The sequence below is a fragment of the Prionailurus bengalensis genome, chromosome F2 (genome assembly GCF_016509475.1).
Source record: "Prionailurus bengalensis isolate Pbe53 chromosome F2, Fcat_Pben_1.1_paternal_pri, whole genome shotgun sequence".
Taxonomy (NCBI): Eukaryota; Metazoa; Chordata; class Mammalia; order Carnivora; family Felidae; genus Prionailurus; species Prionailurus bengalensis.
In genome coordinates this window covers 38,602,458-38,624,702 of record NC_057353.1, presented here as the reverse complement: position 1 = coordinate 38,624,702, position 22,245 = coordinate 38,602,458, and the positions used below count along the sequence as shown (strand labels likewise).

General features: G+C 38.0%; 1 protein-coding gene across 2 annotated transcripts in view; it reads right to left on the bottom strand.

The window, feature by feature from the left end:
* Positions 1 to 847: 847 nt before the first annotated feature.
* Positions 848 to 22,245, bottom strand: part of SLC26A7 (solute carrier family 26 member 7) — a 118,429-nt gene continuing 97,031 nt past the window's right edge. For both annotated transcript variants that reach the window (XM_043601353.1, XM_043601354.1), the window contains 5 exons: positions 19,518 to 19,566; positions 9,794 to 9,894; positions 5,300 to 5,354; positions 5,118 to 5,221; positions 848 to 3,878 (listed from right to left, as the gene is read on the bottom strand). In XM_043601353.1, coding sequence (XP_043457288.1) covers positions 3,843 to 3,878; positions 5,118 to 5,221; positions 5,300 to 5,354; positions 9,794 to 9,894; positions 19,518 to 19,566 — 345 coding nt within the window. In that variant the 3' untranslated portion in view covers positions 848 to 3,842. The remainder of the gene's footprint in view (positions 3,879 to 5,117; positions 5,222 to 5,299; positions 5,355 to 9,793; positions 9,895 to 19,517; positions 19,567 to 22,245) is intronic.

Sequence of the window (22,245 nt, the reverse complement as noted above, 5' to 3'; positions counted from 1 at the left end):
GTGCATTCTAATTATTAGCACATATTATCATCAAACTTACGATAAGTGTATTTTAAGTTTATCCATTTACTTCCTGTTTTCCCTTGTTAGAATGTAAGTTCCATGAGGACAGGGATTTCTTTGTTGTTTAATTCACTGCTGTGTCTTCAATACCTAGAAGCATGCCTTCTCTTCTTGTCTTTGGAGCAGTAACCTTTAAAATGCTAAGGGATACTAGGAGCACTAGAATGGCTCAGTTGGTTAAAGCTTCTGACTCCTGATTTTGGCTCTGGTCATCGTCCCTCAGTTCGTGGGTTCAAGCCCCATTTCGGACTCTGCACGGACCCTGTGAAGCCTGCTTAGGATTCTCTGTCTCTCTCCCTCTCTCTCTGCCCCTCCTGTTCTCGCTCTCTCTCTCAAAATAAATCAACTTGAAAAAAGATAAAAAAAAAATAAAATAAAATGCTAAAGAATACTGAACTTGGAGTGCTAGAATACTAGAAATAGTATAAAACACCAGAAACTCAGGAAAGACAAACAACAGCATATAAAGGAAGAACCCAAACAAATAAAAAAATTAACATATACATATACACATTAAAATTAGAACATAAAAGATGTAAACCTCGTCAAAGAGGATCGTGCAAATGTTGTCTTGCAGCAAAAAGTACCCTTATTAGCAGTCCATAAATTAAAGCATAATATCTTACAATCCTACGTTGATATTTTATAAGAACAAATTACCAAGAACAATAGATACTTCCAGGAATTTTCAACACATGGTGGTCAGTCTAAGAAAGCAATATGTATTATTTGCTTTGCAGGAGAGTAAATACTTGGAAATAACGGACACAGATCCAGTCAAGCATAATAGTTATCATATTTCAATTTATTTCCATGTAAATTGGTTGTTACATGCTGAGTTAGTACAAAGAATTATAAAAGAGATGATTAAATGCATTGAAAAATATAGAAAAATAAGTGCAGCATATTAGACTACATGATTTTTAACTAAAAATCTTTGGATTATGAAGGCACCACTGAACTCATTTGAAATCTGGCAACAAACTCCCACAGAATACAGAACGTGCATTTCTAAGGCATATGTATGTTCAACAACATACTAATATATTTTGGTAACCACTAAATGTCAAACATTATCCATACAGGGTATTAACACATTAATGTTTTCATTAAAAAAGAAAGATCTCTTTCCTCATTACATTACGCATTTATAGAATAGAGAGCTGTCAAATAAATTATTGCAAAGTAGTTCAAGCTAGACCTTATAACACTTGAATCATATAATCGGGGGCAAATAACCTTTAAAATGAAAGATAAATGGTAAAATTTAAGGGCATTTAATTTGCATAAATGTAATGTTAACGGTCTTTTCCTGGTTTCATATTTTACGCTTAATTTATATATGTCACTCTATTGGGTCCTTAACACTCTTATAGGTCAGTTTTAATTTTTTCGAATTTTATTTTACCAGAATAAGTAATATGGAAGTAGTTTATCATATATAAAAATAAGGTGATCTCATAAAAATAATTTAGCACAACTAGAAACATTCTAGCATCAAGATAACTTTATAGTTCCTTTGTTAACGCTTGCTTTGAAATAAATATGTATATTTTAGAATCTTGTGTGTATAAAACTAAAAGTCAACTTTGGGCTCTCAGAACTCAATTGCAAGGAATTCTTCCATGTTAATGGTCATTGCGACCTTGGGATGCAGAAGAAGACTTAGAACAAAGAGCTTTACAGGGTATATGGTTTGGTCTTCCTTTACTTTAAAAATAATATTAGCATTTGACACTCAAGTTATTGGCTTTAAAGTTTTATCTATTAAACTTCTAGTATAAACATAGAAATGCATTCAAATACACCTGCCCAGACAGTATTGCGTCAGCTTTAACAATAAAATAGAACAAACCACCCATTGATTAACCATAATGATTTGAAGGGCATCCATGGTCCATAATCTCTAACAAATTATAAAATTCCTGCAGTGCATGAATTTAATTATAGGCCAAAGCTACAGAGCAAAATATTGATTCAGACACAGCAAAAATATTTTTTCTTTTCTTAACTTTCCTTGACTTATGTTTACATGCCAACACCAATGGATTTCGGATGGTAAAAGCTGCCACCATCCACCATTGGGATAATTTAAATGGACAAAACAGAGTGAAATTCCTTTCTCTAAGGACATTTTCCTTCTAATTCTTACCCCCTCTTTTTCTTGGAACCATATTTGATGAGAATGAAGGTTGGCCTCACTCATTTTGATCCAAATTAGTGATGAAAAGATTGAGGCTTCCTTTGGGACAAAGACTTTTCTTTTTAGTTCATGTCAACCAAAAAAACTGAAATTGAAATGGTAGGGTAAGTTATGAGATTCACAACATTTATTATTCCCTTTCATTTTAACGCATTGTGCTACCTATGATTTAATGTGAAAATTAAGGGCCATGTGAACGTTTACCACACATTTGTTAGGGACCATTACATCACTTGGCAGGGAGTCGAAGTTTCATACAGATGCCCACAAAAATACCCAAATGGCCAATCTTTAAATTTTGTTTTCACCTTACTTTTCGAATGCACTTTAAAGTGCCTGGCTCTTTGTTACACTGGCAATTTCCAGAAGAGTTACCACACTTTCAAATGTAAGCATAATTATATACCTAGACCTATCTTCGAAAATGAGTTTCTTCATAAGTGTATCAAATCACCTGATAAAAATATGAACCTCTGTAATTGTATGTGATTGCAGATATATATACAAGCATGAAAATGATAATTTATTCAGGTCACCCTGGCCTGTGGTGTTTGTCAATTACCCTGCTGATTTGGTAGATTTACAGATAATCACATATCCAAGTCCTACTCTAACAAAAGAAAAACATCCTATGGAGACCTCTCTACCTATCTATCTATCTGGACAGAAGGAGATAAATGTATTATATTGATTGTATCTCTGAAACAGGAAAGTCCCAAATTACTACAGTTAATTGTATTAGAATAGGACAAAGCTATTCTACTGGTGGTATTTATTTTCTCATCTAAAAATCGTATTTGTGAAAAAGTATAAAATATGCAACTTCCATATGCTCTGGCTCCAACAAAACCTAAGGTAAAACAGAGACTTTCTGGGGTTGGAATGCAGAAATTTGGGCTAAGCATTTCCAATATTCGTAGTAAAACGGACTAATTTCGAGAACTTGGTCACTGGGATACGAGTTATCTTGAAAATAATGCTGAAGACTTCCTTTCATGGAAAGATATGGAAAACAATGGATTCTAGTTTGTCATTTGTTTTTGTTTGACTTCATCTCTGTGAATTTCATATCATATTGTATAAAGAAACATTTAATCTTACTGATGTTTAATGGCCTTTTTATGTTTTTGGAGGGGAAAATGGCACATTAGCTAAGTTGCTTTTATGTATTAGTTACAGATGATGCTGGGTTTTTACAAATGGCTTGCAAATGCTCTAAATCTCTTATGACAAAGTATTTCTCAGTTTTACAAGTTAACTTACAACAAAACAGACATAAAACAACACAAAATACCGTGGCAAAGGAAATAAATTCGTATTTGCCTCTCAGTACAGAAAAAACTAAATGCATACCAATTTTTACAAAATAACTATACGATAACCTACTTACTAACAAAGATTAAGGAAATTTCCTGGTGAATCTTGACCAGTGGCTATGCGGTTATTAAGTCACATCATACTTATAGTAGAGGTCATCTGTAGGATCTCAGCAACAAAAAAGGGTGTGCAAAATGTCAGAGTATGGCCTCTTCAGGGCAGTTGCTAAAGACAAGAGCTGTACTGTAGCAACAGGGTCTCAGACTTCACTGTGATCGCTGAGTTTGCTCAAATTCTAAAATAGGAGAGGAAGAAAAAGGACATGTTCGACTCCTAAATTGCTACCACAATCAAAGAAAGTAGCAACTCATTCAAGCTGCCCAGCCAAGTTAAGCAGATAGACATTCTACCACACATCAGAGTACAGAGGTTTAAAGCTCCAAGTCCAAGGTCAGACTGCTGACGTTGAAACCAGCTCTCCCACTTACAAGTGGTATCACTTCCCTAGGCCTAAGTTTGCTCATTTCTAAAAATAGGTTAAATAATAGTATCTACAGGACGCCTGGGTGGCTCAGTCAGTTGGGTGTCCAACTTCAGCTCAGGTCATGATCTCACAGTTTGTGAGTTCGAGCCCCATGTCAGGCTCAGTGCTGACAGCTCAGAGCCTGGAGCTTGCCTTAGATTCTGTGTCTCCCTCTCTCTCTGCCCCTCCCCTGCTCAAGCTCTGTCTCTGTCTCAAAAATAAATAAAAACATTAAAAAAAATAATAGTATCTACATTCCAGATCTAATGAATTAATACAGGTAAAGCTCTTAGGATATTTCTGGAATATAATGAATATTCAATAAATGTTAGGTGTATAATAATAGTAATAATAATAATTGTGCTATTATTATTATTTTACAAATACATACTGTTCTGATTGAATATAATAGGGATGACTCTGGGAAGCACCGAATGCTGTTCTAGGGATGACGGAAAGCAAAATGATTCAAAGCTAATGAAAAATTGCAGGATGTCAAAGCTTTGGGAACAGTTCTAAAACTAACCATAAAGGCCAGTATTTGGAAGATAATTTTGACACTTCATATCATGGGAGCACTGGACTCTGCAAATAATATTTCCAAAGATGGCAATATGAACTGAGAGGCAAGGGTATCGGAGCAGAAAAAAAGCTATAAGGCTAAGTCCAAAGTATTAGCATTCTACAGAGGTGGATTCAAATTCCCAGGATCATGGATCCTGGAAGAAGCATTTATTTTACAAGCAAGTAGAATGCACTTCATAGGTGATTCCCAAATCCTCTAAACAGTGATATTGTTAGAAGACCCAAATTATTAAACAATGTTCATGACTGATCCAAGTAAGGAATGGAAACATCCCTTTGCTGTAGCAGATGGCTCTGAGAGGGAGAAAATTATAATAGATTTTCTATACTACTGGGGTAATAGGTTAATATAAAAAAAATGCAAAGCCCTTGATTCTACATTCTGATTTTTCTTATAACTCCTGAATGCCAACTTGCGTGGCTCACCTTATTTGAATAGATGTTACTTAAAGCGGCAGATACTGATTCAAAAGAAACTGGATTCTCTGAGTCTGGGTTTCCACAGTACTTCATTGCTTTTATCAAGGAAGCTACAAGAAAACACAAGTAATGTAAAGATAGAGTAGCAGAAGGATCATGTTCAATGTCAGCCAAGAATCCTCCCTTACCTGTGCAATGGGCTAATGATATTTCCACACTCCTGTTCTTACAGTCCATGTAAACCTGAAAGAGTTAAAATAGTATACCCACAATTAGTTCATCATAGCAGGCAGGAAAGAAAAAGGCGGACTTAAGACAAAAGAGTATCTAGTTTAAAAGAAAAAAAAAAAAAAAAGCCAATATTTATGATGTCAGACCACCAGAGGGAGGCATTGTTACACAGTCAGGCATCCCCTGACAAACTTGTAAAAGAGACTGCCTTAGCCAACTAAGATTAATGCACTAGGGTATTTAACCTTTACTGCAACTAAGCTTGGCTACTTAAATTTTCATTTAATAAATGAAACATCGTTTAATAAAAATTAAAAGACCACATTTCCTTCCCTTTAAGAATGATATAAAATTGTTCTCAACCTTCTCTTATCGGAAGGACCCATTTACAAAAGTGATGAACACTGTTGACCCACTGCTTAGTTTAATATTTTACAACAATTTGTGCATATTCATGTACTCTCAGATCCCATGTATGGATGGAGAACTTAGAACCAAAATAATCGAAGGCAAATTTGATTGCCCAACTTCCATTTTTAAAAGTCCATCAAGTTGAGAGATCCTAACTAATTTGCTTGGTGTACTTTAGAGTCTTGCCTCATTCAGGTCCTAGGAAATATCAGGTAGGAACACCTTACTGAAGGCTCTCATTTTAAATTCACCCAGACCAAAGTCAGCCCATGAAACTCAGTGACAATAAATTGAGAAGTTTTAGCAACTCTAGGATGGATTTGGTTATGTAATAGAGATGTATCTTACATACAAAATATAGAAAGTTGCATTTACAACACATTATAAGAATATGCATGATATATCCAAAAATATTCCCTTATATGATTCCAGAAGTAAGCAGTTATATTTTAGAACAACTGTAGAATAATGGCGGATGTGTCACTCTGAGCATGAAAAAACAAGCAAACAAACAAACTATACATGGATTGAGACTTTGCCATTGAGTAAATGGCTCCTGTCTTTGTAAGTGAAAAGGATTAATTCAAGGTGACTGGTCAGTGTTTGACTTTTTCTGGAGCGCAGGAGGCACACACACATTGCTGCAGGTGGTTTGTTGATGTTGATAAACATAATCACTGACCTTCCCCGTGTCCTAAGCAGAAGAATAAATAGAACTTGTTCCATTTCCTTCAACCTGTATAACTCCTAGGGGAATGTTCCTACCACTGCAGTGACTAAGGAAATAATCCAGGAATGGTAGGAAGTGGGAAGACACGCAGGCATGGCTCAAGAGACTCTGCGGCTCTTTGCTCTGGACCCTCTTTCAGTGGCTGACTATGAAATGTTATTAGTCACAAGGATATTATTTGCATTTTAAGAAATGACTTTTCAAAATGAGAACAAATTATAAGAGCTAGAATTACTGAGTACTTATTAATTTCTAGAAACTTGGCTGTGTGCTTTCTTTGCAATACATCATTGCTAAGCTGTGCAACTTCATGAAGTGGGTATTTCTACTTCCAGTTCACAGAAAAGCAAATGCTTAGGCCCAGATAGTGCAACTAGCTATATGGCTAATATTTGGATAGGACTTATCTATCTTTAAAGCTAATGTTCTTAACATACATCGTAATGTATCTATCTTTAAAGGTAATGTTCTTTTTATTTTTTAACATTTATTTATTTTTTGAGAGACAAAGAAAGAGCAGGAGCAGGAGAGGGGCAGAGAGAGAGGGAGACACAGAATCCGAAACAGGCTCCAGGCTCTGAGCCATCAGCACAGAGTCCAATGTGGGGCTTGAACTCACGAACCATGAAATCATGACCTGAGCCGAAGTCGGAGGCTTAACTGACTGAGCCACCCAGGCGCCCCCTAAAGCTAACGTTCTTATCATACATCACAATTTACTGTAACCATAATGAAATAAACTTAAGTAGTAATAAGGAAATTAAAAAGGGCAAATGGACACAAAATTGATGATGTTCTTATACACAGATGGAAGAAACCAGGCCAAGGGCAAATGGTATTTTCTGCTAATTTAAAAATAAAACGCATTGGTTGATTTGCCCCATAATTCCATTATGTAGTATTTTAAGACCATGAAGATGAATGTAAAAAAAAAAAAACAACAAAAACAAACAAACAAAAAAAACACCTTTCTTAATATGTCCTGTACCAAATTATTAGGATTCCTCTGAATTCCCACTCCGTGGGAATAGGTAATCATTTCCTCCTCTTGACAAACTGTAATCCTGATGTGCAATGTCTAGAGAGAGCAGCTAATGAACATTTGAGCATATTCAAAATAAATTTAAAATACTAGTAAACAAAAACTGCACATACTGGTCTTTCCCAGTAAATGGACAATCAATCCTAATCTTGTTTTTCCCAAAATATGATCTTGGGCCACTTGCCTCAGAATCACCTGTGGTTGTTTAAATAAAGATTCCTGGACCAAAACTAGGACCCAGAAGACTGCACTGTAGATGAGCACCCCCAGTGAGTCTAGTCTTCTGCACACACACTTAAGAGCATGCTTCCAGACCCTGGCGACACAGAAGAAATAGAAATGCTGAACCACAGGGAGCCCCTACCCACCCCCTACCCACCTCCTCGCCCCAGTGAAGAAATATCTGTCTACAGTCCAGATTTAGATGCAGGAAAACATGACATATTCAGGTTGAACTCTATGCCAAACTGTGCAAAGATTTTATAGTCAACAAAGAGAAAATAAAAGCATATTAATTAGGCAAAAGGGTGACATACCGAAAGTTGCCACTAGATTTAAGGCCTAGGATATTTAAAATGCAATTGTTTTTGCACAACTTGTTTTCTAAATATCTGCTCATGCTGAATGAAACAAAATTGTCCCATCATTTTCACAAGATGAATACACAGTGATCCAGGAGGTAACCCTGGATAACACCTTGTAGCCAGTGTGACAGTACTGGGATTACACTCTCTGACAGTCACACACGAAGCATCTTCCCCTCCCCATAGTCCCAGCCTTATCTCCATAGGAAAGCGATACTAAAGGTGATCTTTGCACTATGTTTTCGGTTTTGTTTTTTTTTTGCACTATCTTGAATTTGGAAGGTTGGACACTGCAAATTTATGTTTATAAATGAATAGAGGTACAATTACGCAACGCCACGGAAAACAACCAACACCCATAATGTAAAACTGTTTGGAAACTACTGATCTTAACTCTTTAAAAGTCCATTTTTGATTTCTACGTCTTGCCCTGATAAGTAACTAATATACGACTATCCTATCCTCCATAAGTAAGTAGACGACCGACCAAAAATATACAAACAACTGTTTTCACACGGTGAGAACAAGGAGCACAGGACTGAGTTCCCTGAAACAAAGAAACACATGAAGCAAGTTCTCCAGTATCTCAACTTTCTGCACAAAGCAGCTTCTGGGCCAGAGCATGATGGAGGCCTTAGTAAAATGCAAGAGCTTCCCTGAGCTACACAGTCAGAACTGGAGTTCAGGAAGGGCTAGGTGGGTGAGATCTGTGGGGAAGAGTCGAGGAAATGAGGGAGATGAGCAGAGAAAGAGCTCCAGAAATTTTCACAGGATTTTGATTAAGTTTCTGGCAGAATACAAAGCTACCCACGGGGGAGACCAGTAGGTGAGGGTAGGGAATCTCTGGGGAGCAGAACCCAGAGACAGGTAAGCTGAGCTCCAGGCCGCAGAAGCTGGGAGAAGGCTGAGGTTTGTTGAAGAACAGAGGTTTTTCTATCCTCAAGAGCCTCCCCCAACAAATTTAGGATACTGAGGGAGGGAACAAATGGAAACGAGAAGGAGCTAACTTCCCTGCTGACATAGCATTTACTCAAAAAAGTAGAGGAAAAAAAATCCAGAAGTGTCTGAGTTTTCCTTGAATTGGAAAACCTAGGTGCTCTGCCATCTGTTGCAATGTCTTGTGAGCTATGTTGATTTTGAAGAAATAAGCAGCTTTATTTTTTGCACACCAGGGTCATGGAGACACCATGAAGATCATAGGGTAGAGAAGTCAGCACCGTCATCTGGTAGAATGGAGAAAAGCCTGTGCACTGGGGGCTGTTTCAGAAATCAGATATGGTATCTAGTCAAACTATACCCCCCAGGAGGGTAAGAGAAAACATCCTTCCATCACCGAGGCCACTTTCTTACAAAGGGGTCTTTTCTTTCTAGAAGCCCGAAAGCTGACTTCCCAAAATGCACTGTGCTCAGTACATCTCAAGCCTGCGTTCTCTTCTGACTACTCCACGTGAATCCCCCACCAATACCCCCCCACCCCCCCACCCCCACACACACACCAGAGGCTTGATGGGATCACCTGAACACAAATCTATGGCAGTGGGAGTTGTAAAGTTCTATGTTCCTTGGGGAGAATGAGTGAGATGAGTACTAAAACAAGTGGGTTCAAGACCCCAGAGCTGAGACAGTAGGTGGTGAAAACCCCCATTACTGAAGAAAAGGGAAAGAATCAGTCCAAACACAATACCTCAACAAGCATGGAGACTCCAGAATAGTCAAAAAAGGTTACTCCACTGCAATCCAGGATTAAAAAGCATTTCTCACTGGGGCATGGCTGTGAAGCTTCTTCTGTAGGAGAAACAGAGACTTCGGTTAGAGAGAATTCGAGATTTCAGCTGCAGACTTTGTTGAACCGTGGAAAGGTCACAGTGGCCTCGTGTGCAACAAGACTGGTTCCAAACACTCTTCGGGTCTTTTATTCTTCAGTGAATTAGTAATGACTTCTGAAATCTTTAATTTTTAATTATTTGAACGTTATTTCAGGTAATTCTTACATAACTCCGAGAGGAACATGGGATAGGTTAATTACAGAGAGACGCACGGAAGCTCAGCACATTTAAGTGATTTTGAAAGAACACCTGGCAAGTCTGGGCCAACCACAGACTAGAGTTGAGGCCTCCAGGCCTTCTGAATAGCACTCTGTCCACAATATCACCCAGGCTCCTTCACAGGTATGCCCTGAGGTAGAGCCCTGTTTTGTGGTGTCTGGAGATTCATTGCTGGGGCTTGTCTCTTGGGCTTGGAAGGGATGTGTGTGAGGGACCCTAAAAATTAAGCTTGATTTGGTTCACAGTAAATCTGCCTCTCAATGTACCCGATAGGGAAAAAAAATTTACGTAGGAGATCAAGACCTCTTATTTGCCGACGTCTTGATGGCCACAGTTTCCTTGTGTGAAACGACTTATTTCTAAGCAATGACAAGGTCCCTCTAAGAACTGATATGGCTCTCAGAGAAGACCATGTGAGGTAAGATACTTCTATGGTTAGTGGGCAAAATCTATCAGATACACTCCAATTCATTAATTATTATGAAATTCTCTGAAGAAATAAATAATTTTTTAATGTTTATTTATTTATTTTGAGAGAGAGAGAGAGACAGCACAAGTGGGGGAGGGACAGAGAGAGAGGGAGAGAGAGAATCCCAAGAAGCCTCCTCATGTGTCAACCTGACATGGGGCTCCAACCCATGAACTGTGAGAGCATGATCTGAGCCAAAACCAAGAGTCAGATGCTTAACCGATTGAGCCGCCCAGGTGTCCCTCTGAAGAAATAAATTCTTAATTGGAATAGTTTTGCTATTTAAAATACCCATGTTTTTCCCCTAGCGTGGCTACAAAAATGTGGGAATATGGTTGTTTCTCAGCATTGGGGGGAAGTGGAAGGGAAATTGTGTATTTTTTGAAAACTGCTGCTTAGAGGTAAAAAGAGTGTCAAACATTGAACATTTATACATAGCAGTAATTGTTAGAAAAAAGAGAACTGCTACAAAGTTATTCAGCTATAGGATTTGTTTCCAAGTTTCAGCTTCAGATTTATATTCATATTTATTATTTGAAATGACAACTATGGAGCACGTACTATGTTTAGGAAACTTTTTGAACACAGTAGTTCAAATGTAGTTCAAACTATAAGGTTTCAACACTGTACTGGGTGATACAAATGGAAGGTAAAATACTATTCCTTTCTTCTAGGAGCTCATCCTTGAGTGCCGAGGGTAGGGTTGGTATATGAATGACATGACAAATGAAAAAGAATGGGAATTTACAAGAAGAAGTCCCTCGAGTGATCACTCAAGGCTTCACACAAAAGGAGCCTTGCAGGATGTATAGGATTCCAAAAAGTAAGACACACCGTGACTATTCCAACTATATGGACAGCTGTAATTAAACGCTAATGACAGTTTGAGATTTCAAACTCCTCCTTCTCCCAGGCAACCAACATATATTGAGCACCTAATGTGTGCCAGGCACTCCAGCAGTGCCTTCTGTTTTCCTGTTTCTTTCCTAGAAAGGAGGGCCAACAAGTATAGGTTTAGGCTATATACCATTGGCCCCAAATGGTAAGTTAGAACTTTAAACCTGAAAGCTACCATAATTTAGCTCTTATGGACCACTCAGTAGTAATCATTACCATTCACTCTTTGCCTAATTAAACACGGGACCTACCTCTACTAATACAGAGGCTCTTATTTATATCCTTAGATATAATGTGCCCTGCTCATGATCAGAGATAGGAGGGGATTAAGATCACAGGAAAAAGAAAAATTCATATCCAAAGCAAAGGCAAATAGTGGAATGTTGATTGATATTTATTCCTCTTACCTCTTAGTCCCATAAATACACACGCACACACACACACATACACACACACATATACACACACAGGTTGACACTAGAATAATTGGAGTATAGATACTGCTATTTCATTTTGTTTAGAGGTACAGAGACAGAATGTCCAAAAGCATGTTAATTCATTGTTTTTCCTAAAAGAAGCTACATAAATTATTATCTACAACTATTACAGTATGGCATGAGTTCTATCATCCCCATCCCTTAGCCAGACAGACATGGCTAATCAATCACGGTATTTTTTTACAATTTTTATCAACTTGGTGCTTCAGGAAGCCACTGCTAGTTCACAAGAAGCTTGTTTGCCAGTCTGAACTTAATACTACAATGAGAAAACAATTTATGTAGATGTTATTCAGAGGGATTGATCACTGGATCCAAACGACCAGAAAGTGATGGTAAAAGGTACAGAAAATTCTTTAAGAACCAAGTTTTTTTTTCTTCCCTATCCTATCAAACTTAATTTCACTTGTAAACTGTACTTGTCACTATTTATATTTTCTTTTGGTTATTTTATAATTTAAGCGGTGATAGATTGTTAACTATAAAAATGTTTGGGTTGTATCAACAGCCATACAAAAATTTCCCTTCTATGGTCTCAGTCGGCTTGCTTTGTCTTTCACTTTACATCCAGTTTCCTCTTTCCTGTTCCTTTAATCAAAATATGGGCATATTTGCAGGCCATTCAAAAGAAAATAGAATAAGACAAAAGAATTGTGCCATGTAGTTGTAGATAATAATTTACGCAAGCTATTTTAAGGGAAGCAATTCATAATGCCTTTTCCAAATAAAGAAGACATCTTTAATGGTAAGTTACCAATTCTCTCAAATGAAAATTTAAATAGAACGGACACTTCTGAAATCTTTCCAAAACAAGTGAAGTTTTCTTTTACACAGTACCCTCTCGGTTCTGCTATTGTACTGATTTTATGGCTATAACCTTGTGTTCTAAGCTTCTAAGTAAATCAACCAGTGCAATAAAAATCACATTGTCGTAGAAAAGAGTAAAGTGAATTCACAGCTAATATCCTGCCTTAAGCAAAATGAGGTAGGCTTGGAGCATGTGCAAAGGAGACAACTAATCTATACCCATGTGGGATGTGGTAAATGATGGGCTTTATCTACAAAAAACAACATTTCAGAAAGAAATTAACCATCAGGTGTGGGTGGGCAATTAACTCCAGACTGTGGAAGCAAGCTCTCTCCTGTAGAATATTCATTAACTCCTTTAATTAAAAAGTATTCATAGTTGCATAATTTAGGAGTGCTTTTCATATACTTCAAAAGGTTCTTGACAGTCTGTGAGTCACTCATAATTTTTTAAGAGAAGGAATTTTCTGTTGATATCAATTAACTATTGAGAAGCAGATTTACATCTCTAATTTTTCACACAAAAAACCAAGGAGATACGAAATATTTAGAACTGTAACATTCTCTTTGGAAAACATGTACTCATATTATCGAGCATCTCATTTGTTCTTCACTCATTTGTTCATTCATTCATTCATTCATTCATTCAAGCAATCAGTCAATACAGACATATTTTGGGCTGAGTGCTGTCCTAAGTAAGGCAAGGAGAGTGGTAAACAAGAGAGATGATGGTCCCTGCCCTCAACAGACACAACCACACCAGGAAGTCAGCCGACTGAATTAGTAATTTGAAATTTTCTGAAGGCTGGAAAAATCACGCAGAAAGTGTTAAGGACATAGAGGACTGACCTGGTGTGGTAGACAGAATCATGCCCCCCAAAGATGTGCATATCTTAATCCCTAGAACCTGTAAACATGTTGTTACATGGCAAAAGGAATTCTATGGATTTGATTAAGTTAAGGACCTTAAGATAGAGAGATTAACCTAGGTCATCCAGGGGGGCACAATGTAATCACAAGGGTCCTTAGGAGAGGGAGACAGGAGGGTGGGAATCAGAGAAGCTGTGGTGATGAAAGAAGAGGTCAAAGAGAAATCTGACAACGCCACACCGCTGGTTGGAAAATGGAGGAAGGGGCCAGGAGTCATGGAGTGCAGATGGCCTCCAGAAGTTGGAAAAGCAAGGAAATAAATGGATTCTCCTCTAAAGCCTCCAGGAAGAATACAACCCTGACAAAGATTTAATTTTCTCCTGTGGGATTCATTTCAGTCTCTGTCTTTTAAGACTATAAATGTGTGTTGTTTTAAGCCACTAAGTTTGTGGTAATTTGTGACAGAAGCAATAGAAAATCAGTTGCTGCTTTGGGGAATGAGGAGTTGCTGCTTTGGGGAATGAGGAGAGGTGTGGGTGAGGGCAGGGAATTTGTTTTAGACTTCGGGATCCGTGAGAGCAGAAATCATGCCTGCTTTCTTCACCCTTGAACACGCAGCACTGGTCATTGTGCCCGGGACTTAATAGATGTTCAGTAAGTACAAGAAACATGGGCTGAGGCAACAGGACATTAACTAATTAACTCAGGAATGAGAGAACAGAACACATGGGGGGAGATCTGGAGGAGGAGGTAAAGGTAAAGCTGGCAAACCATAGCGTGAAGAGAGATGTGCGCAGGAGTGCCTCTGGGGCGTTCCCAAGTGACTACGATGCTTTGGGGACACAGTCTATACATGGTAACAGAAGATTTCTTCACATTTGAGCAATTTGTGTTTTCATTGAGATAAATATGGTGCTTGCCATCTTATAATTTATGTAGCTTGTTTCATATATTTTGATTATTCAATCATGTGCTCAACAACAAATCTTCCCCTTCTGTGTAAATCATTGCGGGAGGGCATAGATTTTTAAATTGTCCCCCGTTTCCCACTCCCTTGCTCAGCTTTGTCTCTCTTTGGTTTAGTTACTTCCAGATTTATTTAGCATTCCCGCAAACCCACTGGACGTCTCCTGGACGTCTTATATTCCCCACTCTCCAAAGTAAAGTTACCTTCCCTTTTCACTCCCCACCCCCTCAGGTTCCACATCATCCCAGTGTGAGAGAGACAAAGCTTCAGAGTCATTGTTTTGCCCTCTCCCCTCCTCCAACACCCAAACAGTGCCAGCAGTGTTCATGACATGCTGAACTCTCTTTCAAATTCATCCTCTCCCTCTATTGTCATAACCTCGTGACCATTCAGACTGCTTTCAGACCAGTCTCTCCTGTCCCAGCTTCGAGCATCCCTTCTTGTATGCATGCCCACTGGCAACAGGGGCCCAAGTCCCGCCTCTGTCCCTAACTCACAATACAGAGCAAGTTAATTATCCCTTATGGGCCCCAACTTATTCATCAGTAACATGAAGAGTATCCTATCACCTATTTGAAAGCGGAAGTGTAGTATTTACTAATGACCTATTTCAGAGTTATAAAGAGGAATGTCCTTTGAAAACTATCAAATGCTATACAGATATCGCCTATCCTTACAATTTTCATTCACTGACCAAGTGTTCATTGAACACAGAAGGATAATGCAATGAAAAGTTAAAATGTATTTCTTGCCTTAAACATATAGTTAGAAGGAAAATATGCAGAAAAAGAACAAACTCTACAACCACTTAAGTCAATATGTGACTGAGTGAAGCATGTGGTATCTCTGCTTTTCTATTACTATGATCTCCATTTCACAGCTGAAGATACTGAATTCCAGGCTGTGCTGACAGCACGTTCCCCTGTATGGGTCTGGTTGACTTCTTTTTATACTTAATGGGATTGCCAAGCAGTGTGTCCTTCAATTTTCTTTTTACTTTTCTGTTAAATCTTGAAGACAGTATAAGGTCTGGATTGGCAGATCGAGGAGATAGTTCTGTTCAGGAGAATCCAAATAAAGGCTCGGAGCCAGGGATGACTGAATTAGATACTGGGGGGCCGTGAGCTGATTTATCTAACTTGGATGGAGGATTTGTGTAATGTGGAATGAAAGAGAAAGCAGTATAAGAAGATAAGAAAGGGCTTTAGGTGCCCTAAAGGGCTGAGGAGGGGGCACTGGGCCTACAGAAGGGAAACTTCACGATTAATCATGTGACAGATTTTAAAGTAAAGGTGATTTAAGATTCATCTGTCATTACACGACAGAATGAAGTCAGGACGGCAATTGCCTCTCAGGTTGCATGTCAACACCAAGCATTCACAGTAGCTTCCCGCAGCCCTGGGTGGAAAAGTTCTCAGGCTACCTTGGCTCATAGGAGGAAGCGCCTTGACCTATTAGTTCTGTCTGAGGTGAGCATGGGACACTGGGTATTTTCTATCCATGGATTAAAACCCAGACTCTCTCATGGCAGGAAAAAAAAATTCGAATTCATTTTGAACATGATTAAGGACAGAATCAGAGTTGCAGAGGTGAAAATTTAAAGGTAATAAAACCAAGAGTTATAGATTTTAGTAATTAATTAAAGCACAGGGAGGTGGGGCACCTGGGTGACTCAATCAGTTAAGTGTTGGGCTCTTCATTTCAGCTCAGGTCATGACGATCTCATGGTTCCAGAGTTTGAGCCCTGCACTGGGCTCCAAGCTGACAGTGCAGAGCCTGCTTGGGATTCTCTCTCTCTCTCTCTCTCTCTCTCTCTCTCTCTCTCTCTCTCTGCCCCTCCCCCAAAATAAATAAACAACAACAAAAAATAAAGCACAGGGAGGGGAGGGCAGGATGGTGTTTCTGAACAAGAAGGAGAAATAGGAGGACCGAGGATACTCTGGAGTGTCAGAGGACAGGAGGAGGATGCTAGAAGAAACATTCTGATCAACTAGTTCTGACTATTACAGAAGGGACACAACAAAAGTGATGGTGCCCATCAGTTGCTGCTCTGTGAAAAACGGGCCTGGCCTAGTGAGGCAGAGGTGACAACACTCTTAAAAGTTTCCAGGGGCACCTGGGTGGCTCAGTCAGTTGAGCGTCCGGCTCAGGTCATGATCTCGTGGTTTGTGGGGTTGAGCCTGGCTTTGGGCTCTGTGCTGACAGCTCGGAGCCTGGAGCCTGCTTCGGATTCTGTTCTCCCTCTCTCTCTGCCTGTCCCCCGTTCATGTTCTCTATGTCTGTCTCTCTCTCTCTCTCAAAAATTTTTTGAGAATTTTTTCTTAAAGTTTCCAGATAAGCAGGAGAATAAGACATTCAATAAACGATCATTAAATAAGTACTATACCAGTATTATGTAGGCATTCTTTGAGAACATGAGGCAGGATGAAGTACATTTACCACAAAAAGTTAGAAAAGACCAGGGGTGCCTGGGTGGCTCAGTTGATTAAGTGTCCAACTTCAGCTCAGGTCATGATCTCATGGTTTGTGAGTTCAAGCCCCGCCATCAGGCTCTGTGCTGACAGCTCAGAGCCTGGAGCCTGCTTCAGATCTGTGTCTCCCTCTCTCTCTGCTCCTCCCTTGCTCTCACTCTGTCTCTCTCTCTCTCTCTCTCTCAAAAAAAACAGTAAAAAATTAAAAAAAAAAAAAAAAAAGAGACCAGAGAAGCTGACATCTGAGCTACATCTCTGTTGATGTGGGGTCAATGCCATTGATTCATATATTTATATAACATTTATTTTATTCCATTCAATATGTTATATATTCATTCAGAATATATTTTATATGGTAATATAATAAACATTATAATATGTTTTCCTCTTATATAGACATTCTACATGTTCTTTTGCCATTGTACTGTTAATGGATATTTCAGTTGTTTCTCGATTTGGGGAATTATAAAGAAAGCCTATCCTTCTTTATACAATCTTGTATATGTTTCCAGATACAAATATTAACAGATTCCTTTTCCTATTGTCTTTAGAAGTACAAAAATTAATATGTCAGCATCTTCTGTTTTTTGAGTTTATGTAAAAGGACTTGGACTTTTATGGAATTGTTCTTTTTTACCCTACTACATTTTATATAAGACATTCAATTTCCTTTATTGTAAAAGTATACCAAATAATAAGTATATCAAATAAAAATTCAATTGCATAATACACCACAATTTCTGTGTTTATCTGCTACCTATTCTGGAAATATGGGTTGGTTTCAGGTTTGGACAGTTACAAATACTACTGTTGTGAACATGCTTGTTTTTGTAATTTGCTGTATACAGGCTCTCATTTCTTCAGGTTGTCTGAGTAGGAGTGGAATTGGCGGTCAGAGGGTAGGTATATCTTTAACTTTACACAATTTTGCCAAACTGTTTTCCAAGGCAGTTGTCATAGTTTACACCCCCACCAGCATTGTGGGAGACTTTTTGTGCTACATCCTCAGGAATGCTCGGCATCCTCATACTTTTAAATGTTTACCAATAAACCACATAGATATATACGCACATATACATGTATATATTAGTGGGTAAGTGCAAATTAAATCCCCTATTTCTCCAGTAATTACTGCGAATGACAGTCAAGCATATTCTTACATGTTTGCTGGTAAATTTGAAAATGGCTGTTCACGTATTTTACCCATTTCTATTGGGTCGTCTACCTTTCGTTATTCATTGATTTGTAGAGGAGTGCAGCCCTTTGTCCACATTATGTGTTCTACCTATTCTTCCACTCTGGCTTATCTTCTCATGCTTTATATGGTGGCTTTCGTTGAACAAAAACTTAAAAATAATCTAGTAAAGCTTAATGGTCATTTTCTTTATGCTTAATGCTTTGCATTTCTTGTGTATTTTCTCCTATCTTCTCCTCTAAATTTATATTTTGTCTACCACTCTTAGGACTTTGATTCACTGGGTACTGACATGGAGATATGGTGTGTGAATTACAGTGAATGATTTCATTCATTATAAGTACACAATTGTCTCATCATTGTATATTAGCAAGACTATCCCTTCCCTACTGCTCTGCAATGCCATTTTGTCACAAATCAAACATCAATAAGTGTGAGATTTTTCTACCCTTCTGGGCCCTTTCCTTTGTCCTATCGATCTGTTAATTTATCTTGGAACCAGTACCACACTGCATTGATTATTAGAGCTTTATAACATATCTTGAGAGTTAAGAAAATGTTCTCTCATACACTTCACATATTTCATGAGTGTCTTGCCTATTCTTGGCCTTTTGAGTTTCCAAACAAAATTTAGAATAAGCTTGTCGATTGCCATTTAAGTGTCCTAGTGGAATTTTAATAGGAATTACATTTATATTTATAAATAAATTCAACATAAATAAAACTGACATTTCTTCAATATTAAGCATTCTAAAGGACATGGTAATTTGCTTCTATTTATTAATAAACACCATTTACTTAAGTATTGCGAGTATTTTTAATACCTTGTAACAAAGTTTACACTTTTCGTTCTGTGTAGGCATACACATCTTTACTTAAAATTTACTTCTAAAAGAAAGCAGGAGGTGAGATAGAAGGAGGAAGACGAAGAAGGGAAGGAGGAGAAGAGGAAGGGAGAGGAGAAGGAGGAGCTGGGGAGGAGAAAGAACATGCAGGAAGGAGAAAGACAGAAGTAGAAATAAGAGGAGGTGTGGGGAGAAGGGCAGAAAAGGAGGAGGAGGAGCAGAAAGAGAAGGAAATGAGGAGGACAGCAGAGGGAGGTCCAGTGGCAGGAAGAGGAAAGAGGACCTATTCTCTGGTCTATATTCAAGTCAGAACACTTTAATTTTTTTTTTTTTAAGCTAACTCACCATTGCAGTTGCCATTGGATAGAGAATTGAGCAACGTGTTTTGTTCACACTGAAATGAAAATAAATATAAGGAAGAATAACATTATAAAAATTCATTTCTGTCCCTGAAAACAGCACATTTTTCTTTTCTCCATAAACAACAAAAAACTAGGCTCTGATAATATTTTCCATTAGTCTTTTTTTTTTCAGAATGATAAATACAACAAAACTGAAATAAAATAATCAACGGTTCTAAGTATTTATTAACTTGGTAGATAATTTATGTTACCAAGTCAGACTATCTTGTTTAGAACATTTTCTGCAAGACTAAGTTTGTTTTGATTTTTGATCAAATTAAACGTTTGCATGTGTTTTCGTGTAGTGTATCCAATCAGAAATTAACCTCATTAACACAACATTCCCTAACAGAGAGGCATTGACCATATATTCCATATTATATTAGAGTTAACTGTTCACCGGCAGCTCCATGAAAATGCCTGAGAAACATTATTGATCTATGGAAATGCTGGAAAATGAAAATAATCCTTTATTCTACAATTAAAGTTCTTTGAAATTGTCAATAATTGATGCCTCTAATGAGATCGCATGCTACCTACTTCTCAAAAGATTTATTGTCATTATTGTTGTTGATGATGATGACGATGATAGAAGTTGACATTTTTGACTACCTACTATATACCAAGGACTTTATGTTAATTATTTAATCCTCAGAACAATCCTATGGAGTTGCTAATCTCATTTTCCATAGGAGGGAGCTAAAGATTGCAAAGGTTAAATAACTTGACCAAAGTCACAAAGTGAGAGAGAACCTGGGCTAAAACCAAAGCTCCTACCTTTCCGTTCAGAACCTCAGGCTCCCAACCACTACATTCTACTGCTTCTCACGCGAAATCCATTTCTTCCTCAAGGCTGACTAGAGAACATCTATTTTCTCTTCTTGATACCCAGAGATGCAGCTCATATACTTTAATTCTGGCTCTGACAGTTATCAGCTATATTTCCCCCAGGTATTTTACAGTTCTGAGTCCCAATCTCCCTTTTTTGTAACATTCACGTAATGCCACTTACATCATGGGGCTGGTGATGATTAAGTAACAGCCTAATTAAAAGGACTAGCCTCTGAGAGACATTCAAAGAATGTGAGTTTCCTTTCCCTGCTCTTATTTTTAATCCTGTCTGAAATCTGTGCAAAAGAATTTCAAGTAATTTATGTAGATACTCCACCCTCAGAGAGGTGAGGCCTAACTCCACACTCTTTACCTGTGGGCTGCACATAGCAATTTGCTTCCAAAGACTACCATAAGGAAAGGGTAGAAACAGAGTAACTTTACACCGGGGAAACCTGACAAATCCTACCCCAGGTAGGTGACCAAGGTTAACAACAGAGATACATCATATTGATAGTATATACCTTTGACATGATATGATGAAAATGGAACTTCATCTCTATAGTTTTATTCCTAAAACCCCATATCCCTGATCTTACCATGCTAAATTTCAGTAGAGGGGCATTCTACAAAATACCTGAACAATTCTACTCAAACTGTCAAGGTGAGCAAAAATAGAAAAGTCTGGGAAACTGTCACAGGGAAGCAGAATCTAAGGAGACAGGACAACTAAATGTAATGTGATGTCCTGGATGGAATCCTGGAACAGAAAAGGACATTTGGCAAAACTAAAGAAACCAGAACAAAGAAAGAACTTTAGTTAATGATAATGTATCCGTTTTGGTTCATTGATTGTAACAAATATGTTACACTAATGCAAGATGTTAATAACAGCAAAAAACTGTGTGGTGCAGGGTATAGAGGAATTCTCTGTACTAACACTTCTCAACTTTTTTGTAAGTCTAGAAGCTTTCCAAAAAAATAAGTCTATTAAAAAAAAAGCCTTGTTTAAGCAAAAGAAACTTTTGGATAAGCAGCAGATTGAAACTTGCTTTGTAAAGTGAGGTCACAAAATGATGACTATTACGGGAGTATCTATAACCTATACAATAATGAACATGAATCCAATAAACACTAAGACTCTGAGATCCTCCTGAGTTTCTATATTCAGGAAGATATTTAATAATGATATATAGGAAGTATATTGTTGCAGTATAACAAAACAGGAAATCCTTTTTCAGTTTGTGTTTTGAATATGATGCGATTCTTCTTGCCCCAGGATGTTTTAAATGCCCTTCCGTTACCACCATCTGTTGAAAATGTAACTGTGAGAGGAGACCAAGGCCCCAGCAGAGCACCCTACTCTAGGAACTGTGGACCACTATGCAGAGCCCTATAAAAGGAGTAAAGCTGCAATAGAAATTAATTGATGCAGACTCGTGACTGTAAACTGAACTTGGAACAGGTGCATGGTCCTTAAACAAGAAGTTGATATCCTAGGCGGACAGCGCGTGACAAGGATGATATGAGATGCCCCAAAGAGCATCCATGCTACCCAAGACCACCCATTCAACCATTCTGAAGAAAGGTCTATTCGTGATTCCTCAGATAGCAGACCTTCCAGATTACCATCTGAATGCTTATTGTACCCTTCGAAACTCACAGTATGTAAATACACACAATATTTGCATTATTCTCATAGTGAAATGTCCTCTCAAGAAATCATTCCTTATCATTATAGTTCTGAGTGAAAGAATCCCTTTGGATGTCATTATGTACCAGTAACCCAGATTCAATGAACAGTACTGGATTATCAGACTCAAATTTCTGAAGTCCCAAGT